This window comes from Cyprinus carpio, chromosome B5 (genome assembly GCF_018340385.1).
Source record: "Cyprinus carpio isolate SPL01 chromosome B5, ASM1834038v1, whole genome shotgun sequence".
Taxonomy (NCBI): domain Eukaryota; kingdom Metazoa; phylum Chordata; class Actinopteri; order Cypriniformes; family Cyprinidae; genus Cyprinus; species Cyprinus carpio.
In genome coordinates, this window is record NC_056601.1 from 6,401,027 (window position 1) to 6,420,973 (window position 19,947).

The 19,947-nt window shown below is 37.8% G+C and overlaps 1 protein-coding gene across 13 annotated transcripts in view; it reads right to left on the reverse strand.

Annotated features, from left to right (window-relative positions):
* arvcfb (ARVCF delta catenin family member b) overlaps positions 1-19,947 on the reverse strand; it is a 180,442-nt gene that overhangs the window by 86,501 nt on the left and 73,994 nt on the right. For 10 of the 13 annotated variants that reach the window (XM_042723925.1, XM_042723928.1, XM_042723924.1 and 7 more), the window contains one exon: positions 19,215-19,448. The exons of 1 other annotated variant lie outside the window; for it this stretch is intronic. In XM_042723925.1, coding sequence (XP_042579859.1) covers positions 19,215-19,427 — 213 coding nt within the window. In that variant the 5' untranslated portion in view covers positions 19,428-19,448. Of the gene's footprint in view, positions 1-7,626; positions 8,301-19,214; positions 19,449-19,947 lie in introns of those variants that run through there. 2 more of the 13 variants (XM_042723932.1, XM_042723934.1) reach the window with 2 other exon arrangements.

The window sequence follows — 19,947 nt, forward strand, 5'->3', positions numbered from 1 at the left end:
ATAAATTAGCGCTAAATGGCCTCCAATAGAATAGTAGGCTTAATATGGGGCTCTGTTGAGGCAGGAGGTGGAGGTGTAGGAGAAGAATGGATTATACTCTTAAAGACTTTGGTAATGCAAACCAATATGGCTCACCTAGGTCTCTCTCTCTTCTAAAGCAGGGAGAGCGGATGTAGGAGCAGTGTCTGAGTGGTCTTACTGGATTAAATCTTTCTGTGCTACAGCGTGATACAGAGAAAGTAAAGGTCTGTGAACTGTAGTTTTTTTTTAAACTCTGAGAACTTCAGCATGGCCTCGATCTTGCTCATGCTGCATTTTGAAGAAAAATATTGCTGTTTGCCTCTTGAACTCTCTGCTTGACAAATCCACACTAAATCCTTACTCAAGCCCTTCTCCATCCCCACATAAACTCCAGACACACACACAAGGCACATTCTCAACCTTTAATTTTGGCCGGCCAAGCGAGTGGATTGGATTGGCTTGCCTTGCTGTGGGTCACCACAAACAATAGGCAGAGAGAAAAACAAAACATACCTCTCTGTGATCAAAAGGGCTATAATGTCATTTGAAGGTCCTAAACAATCAAGTGGAGAAACTTGAACCTCATATGGTGAGGTGGAAGGGTCTCTCTGTCCTGGTGGGAGAATGCTTGTTATACATGGCACTGATTTTCTTTCATCTTAAGGTTTTTCCTCAGTGTCATCTCTACGTGTGATACTACATCTGTAGATCAAAGCAGAGATGAAAGCTTTCGTGCCCCTTACAAACAAGAGCAAAACATGATGTTGCACCTCATTAACACAAGAAATGCAGAAGGGATGAGACAAAACAAATTAATTAAATATTACTAGATTTATGATGCTTGTCCATGTTAAAGTCGCCACTACGATACTAAGGGATTCTCACTAGAGCCTTCTGGGTGGTCCCAAGTCAAAAGATCCTACCCCCAAGTCTTTATATGGCTATGTCTATTATTATTCACAGCAACAACCCGAGCTGAAGTTTAATATTTAGAGTAAGTATGAGCAATGGTAATGAAAAGGCTAATGAAAAAGCTTGCTAAATGAACAAATAAGAGAGCAGCAGTTATCCCGGCAACATCGGTCAGTGGTGCATATCTAGTCAAGGTTCATTAAACAACCATGCGTCAATGCTGTGCTTTGCACTATTGTTCCTTCTGAACCCCAGTGTGAACAAACGGCTCATACATCTACAGAAGAAATGGATGACATGAGTAACAATACTGAGCAAATGCAGCTAACAGCATATGACAGCTTCCCCCTGCAGATCTGAACTGCTCTATTGTTAAACCTATTTGCTCTATTGTTTCTGTGAATTATGGAAACTCTCTGGAGTGAGCTGAGTAAGACTGTTTAACAATGTTAAACTGATGATGTTATTCACTCATAAGTTTGCTGCATTCATCACTCAATTTTTTTATTGTTTGTTTTTATATATTATAGTATTTTTTTGTTTTATTTTGTATTATATAATATAATATAATATAATATAATATAATATAATATAATATAATATAATATGTGGTTTCCAGGGGGTTTCTGTAAAAAAAACATATTTATAATCTTACAATTTAAATTAACTAAACTTAAATAAATTATTAACTACCAAATGTATATTTCATTCTCTGAACAAGTTACTTGTGTGTTTTTGCGAATCAGGGGTGAGGTCCCCAAAAGCAACCATGGTTGCAAGTTCCGTCATTACCAATAGAGACCAGTGGAACTAACAACCATAGTTAGCTAACGATGCTTTTGGGAAATGCACCCCAGAATGTAAACGCATTCTGAATTCATCTGAGTATGTTTGCAGTAACATCAAAACACTGAAAAAATGCTGCAGTGCTTGAAACTCCCAAAACCGGAAAAAAACATCCAGGAAATCACAACCCCTCCCCAAACTGTTAGCGCTAATCTGGCATGCCTGTATGTGGTGACTAGCACACGCTAAAGAGCTGTCAGAAGACATCATTAATCCCTCAGGACCACCACAGACAGATGGCATGATGGAGAACCAGCAAGCTACTTATTCACTGAGCACAGACCATCTTCGCCATTTATTTTCTCATAAAAATGAACAAAACTGAACAAAGATTAAACTGGTCCTGGAACAGTAAAGACCTTTACCAAGAGCTCAAGATCAATACCCAACCCCCAAACCTAACCTTCCCATTTGAGAACATCATTAGGATAAACCTCCTAAAGAAAACTGCAAATGTAACAGACCAGAAAGTGGCACAAATCGCCACTCATCCGGAGGCCATGTGACCCACTTTAGTACAGCACAATATTGCAGATGCAAGGGCGGGAATTAAGGGACATGACCTCCCCCTCAAGGCCTCTTACCTTATCAATGGGGCACAAAACAGTCTATACATTACCGTCAATGTAGCCTGAAGACTTTAACAAGGACAAGTGTGAACTGAAGGAAGTAATAGGACAGTAAGGGGGGAGAGAGGGAGTACTGAACTTGCATTGAAGCTCTTAATCGATCCTTGCGGCCAACGCTGGGATAATGTCTCCTAAAGAACGCAGAGCACAGTTAGTCTATCAATCTGAGGCAGTTACAACAGCTTCAGTGTGTATGAGAGGATTTCTCAGTCAAAGCTGTTTACATACAGCATTTCATCTCTCAACAGCAGCCCTGTTGTAAAAATATTTCTACACAGCTGAAAACACAAAAATCTATTCCTGCGCTGATGTCACTACCACTTTGACGTCAACTATCACGAACTGCCGTGACCATCCAAGCCGGACTGGACTGTGTTATGTGTGTGTGTATTTCAGTTGACGGGCCGGAAAAACTCCCATTTTCTCAGTGAACTAATGAAACAAAAGCAAACACACAGTGGTACAATGTTGTCCGCCAGCATCCAGCAGGCCAGTGTCATTAATCATGAGATCCAGGGGCAGAGGGCTCTTCATCCAGTGCTGTTGCCATGGCAGACCCTGCAAAAGTGTCACATATGCACCTTTCCCTCTTTCCTATGGCCTCACTGGCTGGCCACCAGCCAATTACAGGGGTTGGGGGGGGGCATACACAAATACTGCTTTGCACATGCATTTTTACCCATATATACATTCTTTCACCTTGCCCACTCATCTCACTCTTATTCTCTTCGTTACATGCACATAAACAGTTGTTTGGACAGTGCTGAGAGAGGAAGAGATTCGCCAAAGCTACATATAGGAGAACCCAAGCAATCTGAGATAGCAGTCTGGGGCTATTCCCGCTAATCCTGTGTCGTCACCTGTTATCCTCCAGGACACACATACATGCACAAACACAAACACAGTCTCCGGTTCTGAGCATCACCCTTCTACCCTCTATGTTTACTGACAGGATTGTTGTGGCGCTATCATTCTAATCTAAACTATATACAAGCGTCTATACAAACAAAGAACCACAGGAGGATAGTCCACCTAACAAGCTAGAGGAAAAGAAACAAGACATTGGGGCTGAGTAAACAGGCACGCAAAAGGCATGATGGTGCCACTGTGTGTGACCAAGAAAGAGGCCTGGGTTCCCATGCAATAGTTTAGCTGAAAATAAGCAAGCGGCAAAACATCTAGAACTTAATATGGTGATCTGATTTGGTGGTTAATGATACAAACTAGTAAATAAACATTTTTGGTACAAACCTGAGAAACATCAAACCATAAGTAACCCGAAGCACATAAATAAACACAAAATTTAACAGCCAGTCAGACTTTTTACCAGATAGTTTCCTAAAAAATAATGTTAAATGTATCATTGCAATATAGACATTGTGTGCCAAAAAAGTTACAGAAACTATTAAAATAATCTATAAATCTATAAATCAAAAATACATAGATTTCTAATAACTTTTTTTATAAATATATTATGAACAATATTAAGTAATATTATAAATATTTAATATTTATGTAATTATTTTTTCCATTTTAACACAATATATATTTGTTTAATAGACAGACAGACAGACAGACAGACAGATAGACAGATAGACAGATAGATAGATAGATAGATAGATAGATAGATAGATAGATAGATAGATAGATAGATAGATAGATAGATAGATAGATAGATAGATAGATAGATAGTTTTGGGACTGAAAATGCATATTTTTGAAAACGGGTTTCAAAGTGCAAGTTTTTGAAAATGGCACCGTTATCGTTTCTGTGTAAACACCCAATACAGTAATCTTTGAAAACAGTGACGTCATGCACGTGTGTAGTACGTGTTAGGTATGTAGACATGCACAGTACATGTTGATTTTAAAGGCATGCATGAAAAAACATACACAACAATGGCGGAGTATATGGTACTGTTGTTGCTGCTCAAGAGTTTGCTAACACTTCTTCAGCAAAGTGTGGATTTACTTCACCAATATTACAAACAACAGCGGAGATGCATCATATACAACACATAATCATCACTTCCCTACAGGTACTGTATACTAACAAGGTGACAGCACAAACAACTAAAATACAGCATTTTTGGCCGTTTTCGTGGATATGTGTAAACGCGTATTGTTTTGAAAACGTTTTTGTGTATGTGTGAAATTTTTAAAAATGCAAGGGAAAAACTTTTCAGTTTTTGACTACATCGTTGTCGTGTAAACATAGCCTCAATTTGCACTACATAATTGGTCAAAAACAATGTAATTCTCAGGCCTAACAATAAATACATGATTCTACTTGGCTTAATGAAAGATAAATGAATGAATTTATAATTATATTACAGGCCCATCGAGGGGTATAGAAGCTAAATGCTTCATGCTAACAAATATACAGCTCATTAACACACAATCTTCTCGATTAGCACTTTTGGAAACTTACTGAGTGTGAGAACAGACATCCATCTGAAAGGGTGTCTGGCTGAATAAGATTGAGTGAGCAGCCAAGAAGCAGTGGCAGTTTGACAGGGGTGTTATGGAAGGGTCAGCTGGTGCTGCTCTGCATTGCATGAGAAAATGCAGGCAAGTAAGGCAGGTCTATATCGGGCATTTAGTCAGCATGCCAACTGGGTTACTGGACAGCACAATGTGATGGACGTCCTGATAGCATGCCAAGCTTTCACGGCACGTCTAGTGTAACACAGGTACCCGTGAGCCAGCACAAGTGTGGTTTGGGCTGCTAATCCAAAATCAGCTGCAGCTTGGCATCTAAAGGGCATCATATACTTAGCGGAGATGAGTGGTTAGGAGGCCCTGCTATTATCTTAAAGCCATCACCTCATCCAAAACTCTGGCACCCACTCGATAGGTGGAGCAGATCTCTGTTCTGTCATGCCAGCGATTCTGAAATGCCCTGATTTGGACGGCACAGCTGCAGTGGAGTTAGTGCAGTCTGGAGCCTCGTCGCCATGCCCTCCTACTCCACCTCTGCCCAACAAACCTGATAGCCTGGATGAGCACAATTACTCAGAGATCTTTTGGGTCACTGACATTTACAGCACCATTCACAGTCACAATCAGCCTCTTCTGCTCTATATGTCTTCAAATACTGATCCATGCTCTGGTACAGTGAATGGCCAAGGCTTTATAAAAGCGAGGCCTGACAGGAAGGTGAATGAAGAGGAATAGAAAGAACCACAGAACTAATGGAGGTTAAAACAGTTCACTTAAGTTTGCACACTCAATTTTCCCCCCATAAAATAGGCAAATCACTTCTGGAAATACCAGCAAAACTTAAAATAAGCACTCTGGGGATAAGCAAACACCATACAATTGCTGTGGAAGTCAATAGTCTCAGTCTAAATTAAATGTAAATGGATTTTTTGAAATATAAATTATTTTTCTTTCTAGAGATGGCTGGTTCGGTTTTGATGAGGGTAAATCTCTTTTGCAGTAATGGCACTGGCTCCCTCCGCTAAAGTATCAGACATTTATATTTAACTCAGATTTGGGCAGGCTGATTCACCCCATGGTAATTGAGGGTTGAGGACAGTAAACTCAGCTGGATTGGGAGTCACTGTAACCCGGCCACAGTCCATGTCAGTTAGGGAAAGACACTGCAGGCATTTACTTTTGGTCTCATGTGTGTAACACGTGTGAACATGAATGTGTTTCATTTATAGTGGTGTCTAACTTCACACTTGAGATGCATTGCAGAGTACCAAAGAAGAAGCGCATCCAGAAGCGATCAGTTGTAAAGCAGTCAGTATATAATACATAAAAAACATGACTGGCCACAAATAAAACAATTAAAAAAGCAAGAAAAGAAAAAATATATATATTTTTTTTAATTTGTCCATACAATGTAAGTCACTGGGGTCCAAAACACCACTGAAACTGACTTTCATTGCATGCACAAAATAAAAATAAAATAAAATAATAAAATAAAATAATAAAATAAAATAAAATAATTATTTTGCATTCCATAGTAGAAAAAAAGTCATATTTTGCAATGACACAAAGGCAAATAAAATTATGACAGAATTGTTCTTTTTAGGTGAACTTGAAAAGTTAGAAAAAAAGAATTTGCTTTAAGAAAAAAAAAAATCACCTACAGTGAAGAAAAAGCATTAAGCTTTGAGACTTTTAGAGATGTTTTGAGACATTTTGGCTTTATCTAACAACCAAGATGACAGACAACAACAACAACTGTGTCAGACACTCTAGCCGAAAGCAGAGTCTATTGATCTCCATGCCCTTGTGTGACACGTCTGACATCACAGAAGCAGGTGCTAGTCTTAAGGAATGCTCCGAGGTTAGCAGAAGTTAGATAGAGCATGTGGTGAACCCCAAAGAATGGCAGGAATGTCCGTCCTGTGGAGGTAGGGGTTCAAGGACGGAGACGCTACAAATTCGGTACCTTCAGACTTTGTTATGCTTAGCATATCGAAAAATACAGCTGCCTCTCCTGTGCCAGTGATGTAGCAGCAGTCATCCGTGAGACAGCTGTGAACAGATTAACGCAGCCAAATGGATGGTTGTAAGAATGTCTTTCGCAAAATTCATTAGCTCGGAACCCATTTGAGCACAAAAACTGCTTGTTTCTTTCAAAGCATGTCCCTCTTTGTTATTCACATGTCCTAACTGTCCGACCTGGCACATTTTTACATTATGGAATGACACAGCACTCTTTCGGGAATGAGTCTTTAGAAAATCCCTGCATGCCGATTAAAAAGAACATTCCTTTGACCTCTTCACAGCTTTGCCAGGCACTGTGGTAGCTCCAAAACAAAGAAAACAAATAGTTGACCACTGATGTGTCCAGTGCTGGGGAGGAAGGGAGGGAGTAGAGGAAGCAAAGCAGTAAATCTTCAATCCCGGCTTCTTTTCATCAACTTAACTGTCTATTTTGTCTCTTATAAATCCTGTAGGATTCCTCATGTTTACCTGAGCTTAACTGTTAGATGCTTTCGCATGCTGCTTTACATTATGGGAATGTTATTGACAGCTGAGCACAACTGAATCTGAACAACAGAACGTATTGATATTCCACATTAAAATGCAAGATTAGTAAAACAGAATGAAAGGAAGGAATTTTTAGGGACAACTTAACATCCAACACAACCAAAGCCCAACCACTAAAGAGATCATGTAAAAACAAATGCACTCAAGCAATCAACAGCAAACAGAAGAAAAAAGGAGGATGAGGGCGAGTGAATCCCCAAACTGACCTGCTTCACTTCAGCTGGCATCACGGAAATCCTGTTTGGTTAAGCCTCTGGGAGAAACGCGAGAAGAACGATATTCTCTTGTGAGTGGACTTTGTCTGTCTGTCAGCCAGTCAGTCTTTCGTTCCTTATTATTTGAGTACGTCCTGTGAGAGCCGAGACAGCTCAGAGCCACAGAGCCATCCTTTCCTGACGGTCACATGCACGAATATACTCTGTCTCTCTCGTCTTCTTACGTCTTCTCTCTCTCTCTCTCCTTCTCACACACACGCTCTTTCTAACACATGCTCATAATCCTCTCAGGGACAGAAGAAACCCGCCTCCACCGTCGCCAAGCGAGGATGCTGCAAACGTTGGGGCGAATGATGTTTTTAAAATGAGGATGGATGCTCTAGACAGTCCAATGAATCCTTCAATAATTTCAGGAATCCGGCTGAAGAGAACCAAAACAAAACAGCTCACACACAGAGAAGTGGAGGGGGAAAAAAAGTTGCCCGGTGCTGGAACAAAACCCTCGGGTAGACTAAGTGAGAGGGGGGCGGACGGGTGCAGAGGACGAGGAGAGGGGGGTCTGTGTGTGAGTTTGAGTGAATAGAATCTTCCCAGAAGGCAGTTGCCCTGTTCACAGCATAGAGTTTTGTACTCACGTTCTCTCCCTCTCCTCACCGAGCATCTATGCAGACAAGGGTCAGACGGATTGGAGGGGGAGGGGGCTGACAGACAGACGCAGCTGGAGTGGAAAGAGAGAGAGAGAGAGAGAGAGAGAGAGAGAGAGAGAGAGAGAGAGAGAGAGAGAGAGAGAGAGAGAGAGAGAGAGAGGCTCCACCCAGCCAACATGCCAAAAGAGCATGAGCCCTGAAAGGGGGGCAACTCTCCATAAAACTTTGTTATTTTTCTTTTTTTTAACCCATACGCTCTCTCTCAGCCCATTCTTTTCTCTCTCAGCTTTTGTCCTTTTGTCCTTCCAGCCTGCTAAATATGAGAAGGGAAAGGAAAGAGGTTGCAGAATGATTTCAGACAGCATTCAGTGACTGATAATGTGAAAGAATTTTAATCCAAATCTATGAATGGCTTTAACACAAAGCCGGACAGAGGGAGAGTTCAGGGATGGGCACTTTACACCCTGGGTGTCAAACTCATTCTAGGTTGTGGGCCGGATACAGGACTGCTATTTTTATTTGTTGGATATTGGCATGCTCGTGGAGATGATAAAGTTTAGAATCAACTGCCTGCTTCAGTAACCTATACTGAGGATAAATTAAAGGGTGCATGTTGTATTTCTTAATTTCATTCACCAGACCTTTTGGTAGTGTAATAAATATTATGGCAGTATTCAGAGAAAATAAGTATAAATGGTAATACTTTAGCATATAGGAACAATTCTCACTATTAACATTGCTTATTAGCCTGCCTATTTTTAATGTATTGCCTGTTTATTAGTACTTACAAAGCACATATTCTAAATGACCATGTTCTACATCCTTAATCCAAATTTATCCTAAAGTTTATTGAAGTAAAAGTTGTAGTTAATGGTTTGTTAATAGCGAGAACTGGACCTGAAAAATAAAGTGTGACTGTATAAAAATAAATGAATAAACCTCAGAAGTCTACTCATCATTATCATCAGTTAAAGGGATAGTTCACCCAAATATGAAAATTTGAAGTTTATCTGCTTACCCCCAGGGCATCCAAGATGTAGGTGACTTTGCTTCTTCAGTAGAACACAAAGAAGATTTTTAACTGAAACCGTTGCAATCTGTCAGTCAAATAAATTCTAAGTGGATGGGAATCATGGCTTTGAGAGTCAAAAAAACATAAACAAACAAAACCAAATTAAACCCTGCGGCTTGTGACAAAACACTGATGTGTAAAGACACAAAACGATCAGTCTGTGCAAGAAACTGAACTGTATTTATATAATTTTTTTACAGCTGATTTTCACCGCAATGTCCGAACTGTCCTGAGCACCTCCTCAACAGCCGGCTTGATGCGTTGTCTTCTTCTTGCTTTAAGACAGATCGCAGACTTATATCTCAATTAGGTGTGCCACAGACCAATTGTTTTGTGTCTTTACACATCAATGTATAATCACGAGCCACAAGGTTTAATTGGGTTTTGTTTGTGTATGTTTTTTTGACCCTCAAAGCCGTGATTCCCATCCACTTACATTATATGACTGACAGACTGCAACGGTTTGAGTTAAAAATATTTGTTTGTGTTCAAGTGAAAAAACAAAGTCACCTACATCTTGGATGTCCTGGCGGTAAGCAGATAACCATAAAATTTTCATTTTGGGGTAAACTATCCCTAATTTTTGTGTTCAAATTCAAGCAAATATTTAAAATAATTGACAGCTTGTTTGAAAAAACAACAACAGTAATGTATGCCAATCTAACACTGTGAACACCCACCCTAACACAAAGTTAGGTTTCAAAAAATAAACCATAGGCTTACAACTAATTTGTAATTACAAGCCTGTGTCTCAGTCAAACGTAACTTTATGAACTTATTTGACCAAGAAACTCCAGATTCGAGTGCAAACTCTGAGTAGAAATGCTTCAATAAAACTGTCAAAGCTGAAAATATTCCATCTCGGAGTTCGCACACTTTTTTACTTCAAAACCAAATCCTTCTCAAACTTCGAACAACAGTCAGCACAAACACACCCCCATACTGAAGAGCATCATGTCTTATCTAGCAGTAACAGCCTGAATCTGCAGTCGGCCTGAATGAATTTGCTTCTTTTTCTACTACAGAGTCTGACACCAAACAGACTGCAGAACGCCCTGTGGTCGCTGAACAGTATAAACACGTCAACAGAAAAAGTGTTGATAAATAAACAAACTAAAAGCAATCAGAACGTTTTAGTGGACTCATGCCCGAGGAGGTACTACGATGGAACAGATGCTGGGAAAGGTTAACTTGGACTATTGCAGAGAGAAAGACAAAAAGAGAAAACAGATAACGAAACGAACAAGAAAGGATAAGAAAGATCAAAACGGCTGTTTTAGCCTCATAAATATATTTATGAGCACTGAATATTTGAGAAAGCTTTTGCTCAAGACAATGTGTGATGTTTGCTTAGGGTTGCAGCACTCCCAGATTTGGAATGTAATGAATTTCATCATTAGAAGTATTCAAAGGTGGCGACTCAGCAAAGATCACATTTTAAATGCATCACCTCTGATGAGCACTGATTATATTTAATACAAAAAAATTGTGGGACTGCAGACTGGGAAATAAACATACAACATTGTTTCTCTTGATATGCATGATCAAACACAAAAATGTCAGTCTTGGTTCTTGACAACAACACAGATCCTGTAAATGAGATCCTGAGAGAGAAATGAAGAATCAAAACTAAAAAAGGGAAAATGGGGAGCATAAAATTTAGCATTAAAAGTAATAGTTTCACCAAAAATATAAATTCAATCTATATTTACCTTACTTGTTCCAACCCAAATGTCTGTTTTTCTGTCGAACATAAAAGGTGAATTTCTGAAGAATATCCTGGCCATTCTTTTCAATATAATGAAAGTGAATGAAGATAGTTAAGTTGTTAAGCTCTGAAATGATGCAACAATCACCAAAAATAGCATAAAACTAGTCCATATGACTCTATATTCTAAAGTCAAACCAAAATACTCAATGAAAATTTCATTTGCTCTCCATGGTGTGTTCATATTATAATCAACAATGCCAGATCCACAAAGAATCACTCTACTGAGTTGGATCTTTTCGATTAATCCATTGATCCAGTTCACAAAACAGGTATGAATGATTTGTTCTTGAGTTCAACCCACTGTTTCAATTATTCAGCTTCAACCCACTGGAGGGGAAGATTATCAGGGAACAACAATGTAAATTTGGGGTATTCCTCACACAAAGCTATCACATGACTTGAAAATACATCACAACTCATGGCACCTTTGATACTTTTTTGTCATTTTGGAGCTTGTGAGTAAATACTGACAATACTGATGAACTATTTATTTAACCACACTACATCTCACACTGTTGTGATAACCATCTCCTTCAAACTACCTTTAAATATAATCTCCACACCACACTGCTTTCAGTCTGAGCTGTCCTACTGTGTCATACCGACAATCTCACACAGTAGCTGCTCTCAAAACACTCACTTACTCAAAGCTCATTATCCAGTCCTCTGCTCAAATCAAGTCTTGTTATGACACAACGTGTAAATAGACCAGGGCCCTGGTAATAAGGTAAATGACTGGCAGTCTGGATATGCACACCAAACTCTGGATAAATATAAAGAGCAGAAATGAGTCTTTCCATGCACACACAAAGTCAATAAAGCCACCAGAGACCAGACAGAAATATTACACAATTCATATCAATGGGAAAACAACAGGAGAATAAAACAAAGTAATTTAGCTGATCCTATAATGCGCTACCTGCCACACAGAGTGATGACTATTTAAATCCTTTAGGAGAAAGTCAAATAAAAATATCAATACTTTTTGCTTTCCTTGTTTAAATGCCATTTTAAACAACATTTCTAACTCTATATTGGAATAAGTTGTTAAATCAACCTATTTCTGTAGAAATGTACAGGTAATCATCAGCTATATCTTCGATCATTACCCATCAACAACTGTGGTGCTAAACCACTTTAAGACAACCACTATATTAAAAGTCAGCGTTGAAGTCTCCGAACAACTCTTTCAAGTAACAGTGCATTTTACACACTTCAAGTGGTTTCAATTTAGACTCCCAATAAGAGGGTCAAGCACACATACTTGTTTGGTTATATATGAACATGCCAAGTAAAGGGGTCACATTCCTGGAGTGACTTCGGGGTCTCATAAAGCAAGACATTCTTATTTTAAACACATGAGTTCAGGATCCACTGAGTGAACAGCAGTTGGTCTTTTAAGTAGTTCCAAAGTCACTCCTGCTGGTATGGTTAAGAATACGGAATAATCAGGAGACCTTCAACCTCATTCAGTAGCTGACGAGTTAGTTATAGACCAATATTATAGACAGCTAGACTACTAATAGTGTCCCGGATTGATTAGGGCTGGGTGATATACTGAGCGTTTACAATATAATGTATACACACAATGATTTTGCTAATACAACATTGTGAATATCACTGTTTGCCAATGGCTGTTTGATGATTATTTACTATGAATATATTAAAAATACAGTTAATGCGGCTTAATATTTGTTGACACCTTGACACATTCTTTTTTTTTCAGGATTCTTTGACTGTCACTTTAGATCAATGTAATCTGTACTGAATAAAACTGTTCATTTCTTTAAAACGACAATCACAAAAAAAATTTTTTGAATGATAGATTATAGTTTTGGGGAAAGTTACTTTTAAAAGTAATGCATTGCAATATTGCTTTACTCCATAAAAAAAGTTTGCATAATTGCGTATAGTTACTGTTTATTGAAAGTAATGCATTATCTTACTTTTGCGTTACTTTTTGTCACCTGGGCCAGGTTTGCTCTTTAGTTTATTTATGAACAAAAAACTCAAAAGTAATATTTTTAGCATTTTTACATTTTAGGCTGAAAGAAGTGCCTTTGCACCTCACTCACAATTTCTCCCAACACGGGTACAGAAGAGATGTCAGTGAATAAATGGGAAAACAAAATAACTTGTGTGACTTATTTGAAAAAATAACTTGGATATTTCTTTGTAAAATTGAAAGTAATGTTTACTAGTTATTTTTTTTTTAAAAAAGTAATCTGATTACATAACTTGCGTTGCTTCTAATGCTTTAACCCCAACACTGTTGAAAGTGGTTTTATATAATTAGCTTACAGCAAAGTAAAAATCTAGCTTTCACCTTAAATCCACCATGTTTTTCAGCATATGTAATTACAGTTTCAGTTTTTAACATTAGATAACTAAACTTATCAAAAAACTATAAATGCTAAAGCATTTATTGATCTTAGTTAATTCCAACATAGGTATTTCAATATAGTTACTTAAGCTAAAATCATAAGTTGTATTTGTTAATATTATTTAATGAACCTGAGGTAACAAGAGCTAATAGTGAAAGATTAATAAATACTGCAACAAATGTATTGCTTATTGTTAGTTAATATTACTTAATTTATTAACTAATTTTAGCTGATGGGACTTGATTGTAAAGGGTTACCAATAAAACTATTAAGACAGAAATTAAACATCACCCAGCACTCAGATTACAACACAGGAAATGCTGGACATGACATTATTTATACTCAGAGAGTGAGAAAAAAAGATAAAGCAACATTGTGAAAAGAAAAAAGTGAGAAAACGCTGTTCTTTGTGTATTTTAGGGCTTTTAGAGGATTAATCATTTGATGGATTGTGGAATGGGGATGAGAGCGGTCTGAGTAGCCCTCTGTAGAATATGAATAGCTGTGGGCACCTGCAGCTGCTCTGAATACAAAGAATGCAGCTATTCCCACTCCTCAATGAGAGCGCCTGTCCTTCAGTGTGCCAGCATTATGAAACACACGAGCAGATTCACCTTTCTAACACCTGCAGACATATCAAAAATAGGGATTACTCACAGGATTAATGTATTATGAAAGAAATATTATAGTATTATTAGTGGGTGTGTATTGTTATATGTGATTTTGTGTGTGGTTTTTAGGGGAATATAAGAGGATTTTCACTCTACTTTTCTTAGCTCATTCACAGCAGTTTTACTCTCCATTCTGCCTGCACTTCTTATTGAAAATAAAGTATGACCTAACAACAGCAACTTTTTCCAAGCAGCTCTGTGAGGCACATTTAAGCACATCATTGACGATCACATGCCCAGAGACTCTCTCACATGATAAAACCATTACCATTCATGTAGCTTTCGTATCACTACAATGATCACAGCTGAAAAATACCTGATGCATGCAAACGTCAACATTATTTTCACTAAGATATGCTGTTTTCCTCATGGCATTAAGAAGACATTTAGGCATAAAACCATCTCATTAATAATATTTGTGGAATTTTTTTTAGTCATGTGCATACACAAATATTCCACATTTCCTTATTGCCCCATATTTTGTCACATTTGTCATTTTCAAAGGAAAACTTCTGGAACCTAAAAGGAGAAAAAAAAAGTTGAGTAGAAAAAACTGTTAGCACTATGTATGTGTGAGAGCAGAAAAAAGCGAAATGAGAGGTGTGAGAAAGAAAATAAGCAATGCAGGCAGTTTCACTGCTGCTTTAATTATAGTTTTACAAGAGGTTTGACTTTTCCTAATGGGACTGGAAACGAGGTGGCATGAGAGATTGTGTATGTGTGTGGGAGGAGGGTGAGAAAGTCATTGTTAAGCAGGTGATTTACAAGACTCTGGGCCTCCCAGGCTTTTCCCCGCAGCGAGCTTCCTTGTGTTTTGCGGCTAACCCAACGTGTCCACAGGCATGGAGGAAATACACCCAAAAAGAAAGGACAAGCTTTATAGGGTATGTCTGAAAAATGTACATCCAGTATGTATTAAAAAAAGTCATCACTTACAGTACATTTAAAATAATAACAACAAATAATAACAGAAATGATAACATATACACATTTTTCAAGGAGGATAATCTAACATAAGTAAAACATATTTTATTAAAATGGAGCCTGGAATTTTTCACTTCTCTTTTCTCAGCGTTTACAGAAGAAAGTGAAAATGTCAGCTGTGCTCCTCACACCTGTGGACCTGTACAGTTAAACTGAGGAAACTGAGCAGTGGTGTACCATATCATCTCTTTGTGTCTTATCACAGACAGCACTGATCAAAGCAGGGGCTTTTTTTTTCCACAGGCCTTTCAGACTCAAAACATTTAAACAGAGCCACAGAAACCAAGCTTCAGTCCTCCAGACACTTCCTGAATTTTAAATAGCGTTCTAGATTCCAGGAAGAAGTAGCTGTGATGTTCCTTGTACTGCCTCAGGTCACGACCTCTGAACATTACTTACACGTGAGACAGTTGAGGTTACTTTAAAGAAAAGCTGTTTATGGTGTCAGAGTTGCTGGGGTAGGTCTGCCATTGATGGAGTCCTATTGTGTACCTCTGTCATTCTGTGACCTTTTAGGCCTTGTGAAAAATAATAAAGGCTTAAAAACAAAATAAATCAATGTCTCCACTCAGTAAACAGACCGAAGATAAAACCGTGAATGAGGTGAGTCCTTTTATTCTTTGGGAATCAAATCTATTAACACCTGATACACCTCCCAATACAGTATTAATGAGTACAAGACACAAGATGAATGAGGCGCACCTGCAGAACCACAACAACTGCAGCAGTGCCAATTATTCATACAACATTCCAAGAAACTGCATGCATATGGACCATTTTCAAATTATAAAACACTGAGATTTAAAAGGCAAAAAGAAAAGCCACTGATACAATGAAAGCATGGAAGAACTGCTGAAAGAAAATATCTGAAGATATCAACCTTAAAAGACAAACATATACTTATTCATTTTAAATATTTATACATTTATATTAATTAAAACCATATCAGCTGAACTACAGATATACAGTGCTCATAATTTTACATAACCCTTGCAGAATATACAAATATATTATTAATTTTAATAAGAGAACTCATGAAAATTGCGTGTTATTTTTTATTTAGTAATTTATTTAGTAATATTTTGCATATTTTAACCATTTCCAAAAATGACTGTATGATTTTGAGATCCATCTTTTCACACTGAGAACAACTGAGGGATTCATATGCAACTATTATAGAAAGTTCAAACGCTCACCAATGCTCCAAAAGGAAAAACCATGCATTAAGAGCTGGGGGGTATTAGGAATCAAGAGTACTGTAGGTAAACTTTTGAACGAGGTCATTTTTATAAATTCAGTTATTATTTTTTTCTTGTGGAAAATATATACAGTATAAACATCTATGATGTGAAATAGCTTATTCAAGACAGTACTAAATAAAAAAATAAAAATTTTAAATAGCAGTTTTCACTCTTATTTAGTTTAAATTATGAATATATTTGTTTATTCTGCAAGGGGTATGTAAACTTATGAGCACAACTGTATATAGGTTACACTTGTCCACAGTAGATAACACCAGCAGCAACATCACCTCTGGTAACAACATCAGCGACATAAATCCACCAGCTTTTGATCCTAATCACTGTGCGGTTTGTGATCTTTAAGCTTAATTCTGCTAAATTCTCACTGAGAAAGGAAGTGACACAGGATATAAAGACAGACATCTAGACAGAAGATGTCAGTTTCGGCAAACTGATTCTGTAACATGCAAGGCCTTCTGACAGTTAACCAACATGTGGAAGATCAAGCTAATTTTCAAGCTGTCATGTTAGGCAGAAAGGAGTAAAATTCAAGCTTTATGGGCAGGTAAGGGCAGTACACAGGCTAAACACTTAAAGGGATAGTTCACCCAATTATTTACTAACCCTCAAGCCATCCTATGCGTGTGTTGCAGTTCATCAGTCCAAAAGAAGTGAAATAAAGCACATCCGTCCATAATAAAAAGTGACTCACATGGCTCTGAGGGGGGAACAAAGGCCTCCTGTAGTGAATCAATGCGTTTTTATAAGAAAAATATCCATATTCAAAATGTAATAATCACTTTAATCTAGCTTGTGCCAACAGTTGTACACAGAAGCAGCTTCGGGAAGATGTCAGCGTTGTGCTGGTGAGTCTCATGAAAACCAACGTTTGTTTACATGGAGCAAAGCAAGCAAAGTTTCCTTAATTTAGCAAAGGAAAAACAGTCTCCTCTTGGCTTATATCGAAATCCTCCAACATTCTTCTTTGCAAATGCTCGTTTTGTACTTCTAATTCATGACCGTTGTTTTGTTTCCGAATTTGTCACTTCTGAGAGGCGCATGCGCAACACCAACGTCCTACCTCATCCGCCCGGATCTGCTTCGGTGTACAACAGTGAGCGCAAGTTAGATTAAATCGATTATTACGTTTTAAATATGGTTATTTTTCTTACAAAAACGCATCTATTCGCTACAGGTGTGTGTAAAAGATTGAGTGGATTATCTGGATAAATAAAAGGCAGTTCACTAGTGCGCTTTATTTCACTTCTTTTGGACTGATGAACTGCAACACCCGCTGACTGCTATTAAACAGCTTGGAAGATTAAAGACTATTTTTAAAATTAATCCGACTGGTTTCTTCTGAATGAAAAAAAGTAATATACACCTAGGATGCCTTGAGGGTGAGTAATTCATGGGCTAATTTTCATTTTTGGGTGAACTAACCCTTTAATGGAAGAGACAGAGAATCAGAATCTTAGCAGTGAAAAAAGATCTAGCTTTTTTTCTCAAAGTAGTCAAAATATTTCTCCCTTTGACGATGATGATGAAGGAACACTACACATGCACCTCCAGAGTAAGTCAGAAATAAATGATATGGTGTTGCCATCACATAGACGTGTAGAGTATGACTCCAAATTGTCCACTAACTGATTGCTAACATGGAAATAATTTTATCAGCCTTCCCACAAGCAACCCACAGAAACCTCTCTGAATTATGTTTGGGGAAGAAAATAAAAATAAAATCACCATATTGTCCATTGTTGATCTGGATGCAATCCAGTGGTTAACTTTTATTGATTACATATACTTTCCAGTCCAGTGGTATTTGAATTGATTGATGAAAGGTTATTGCAACTTAGTTTACAACAACAAAGTGAAAGCAGACAAAGTGCGAAAACAATGGAAAAAGGTACAGATCCGAAGTCAGTAAAGCTTAAGGGGTGCAGCTACAGGTGGACAAATGTCCCACCAAAAAGGCCTAACAGAAAAATAATTTACTAAAATAAAGTTTTTAGCTTTTTACATTTTTCTTTCTACATCTTTTAGACAAAATAAAATGAAATGTGGGACTCTAGAAGCTTGTTTATAGACCTACAATTTGTTATTTTGTAATTCCCTACTACTTTGACTCGAGTGAACAATGTTTTGGTAACACTTTAGCATAGGGACCAATTCTCACTATTAACTAGTTGCTTATTAGCCTTAACATATTGGCTGTTTATAAGTGCTTAAAAAGCACATATTCTGCATGACCATATTATACATCCCTAATCCTACCCAATATCTAAACTTAACAACTACCATACTTAACTATTTTATAGCAGCAAATTAGGAGTTTATGGAGACAAAAGTGGTAGTTAATGGTTTGTTAACAGCATGAACACCTTAAAATAAAGTTTGCACTGTAAAACTGCAATGGTATAAATTTTATTTCCTCTCATATTGACTTTAGGAAGGCATCCTTATAACATCACTGCCTCAGACACAAATTTGCCTTAGCGCCATGAGGAACCCAAAGAAAACATTACGGCCTATGAGATAATATGAAAAAGCATGTGGCAGAGAGAGATGAGAAGAAAAAATTAGTGTAAAGACAACTCATCCTAAGTACAAATGATGAGTCACTTCTGAACAAAACCCAGAGCAATAGCTAAGCACAGCCAAACACAGCTCAAGGTAAATGAGATACAGATAGACTGATTTCATGAAAACAGTGGAAATGATGCAGCATCAGCATGAGACAAGGTATGGGGCTGCTTTGTTCATTCACACAGACTGACGCATGACTGGCCAAGCTGGAATGATTTACCTGCATGACCATCTGTTGCCAGGCCAGCGGTTGGTTGCTCCCGCCTGTGGTGCCACCCACCAGTCGATCAGAGGGTAGACTGCTGCGTTCCAGCTGTAAGGAGACATTGCGGCGTTCCTCTTCAAGGGCCCTGGTCAGACGCTCAAAGCGTGCCTCCTGCTCTTTGACTGATGCCAGGATACTGGCAGCTGACGGCACGTCATATTCTTCCATGGCAGCACCCAAAATTATATGCTGATTAAAGGGCAGGGTAAATAGGGGAGAGAGAAGGATCCAGGACAAAAGAAATAGCCATTTAAAGGGACAGTTCAGCCAAAAATGTAAATTCTTTTAACATTACACACTCTGTACTTTTTTCTTCTTCTGTGGAACATAAAAAGACGCTATTTATAGCAGCATTTCTCTTTTCCATTAAAAGCGCATTGAAAGCAAAGAACTGAACAACTTATAGGGTCAGGGGATATTCATGAATATAAATTCATATAAATTTTGGAATATTCTATACTATAAAATAAATAAAATAGACATAATTTTTACTAGGGAAAAAAATAAACACATAAGACATACTGTAATTTTTACTAGGGATAAAACTAAATCAAAAGCTTACTTTTAAAACACATTCCTAATGAATAAATAAAAAAGACAAGAAAAACATAGACCGGTGTGCATTGTAGATGCATACAGTCTAGTGTTTGTGTTTACAAGACTGCTTAAATGAGCGCTTCTGATATAA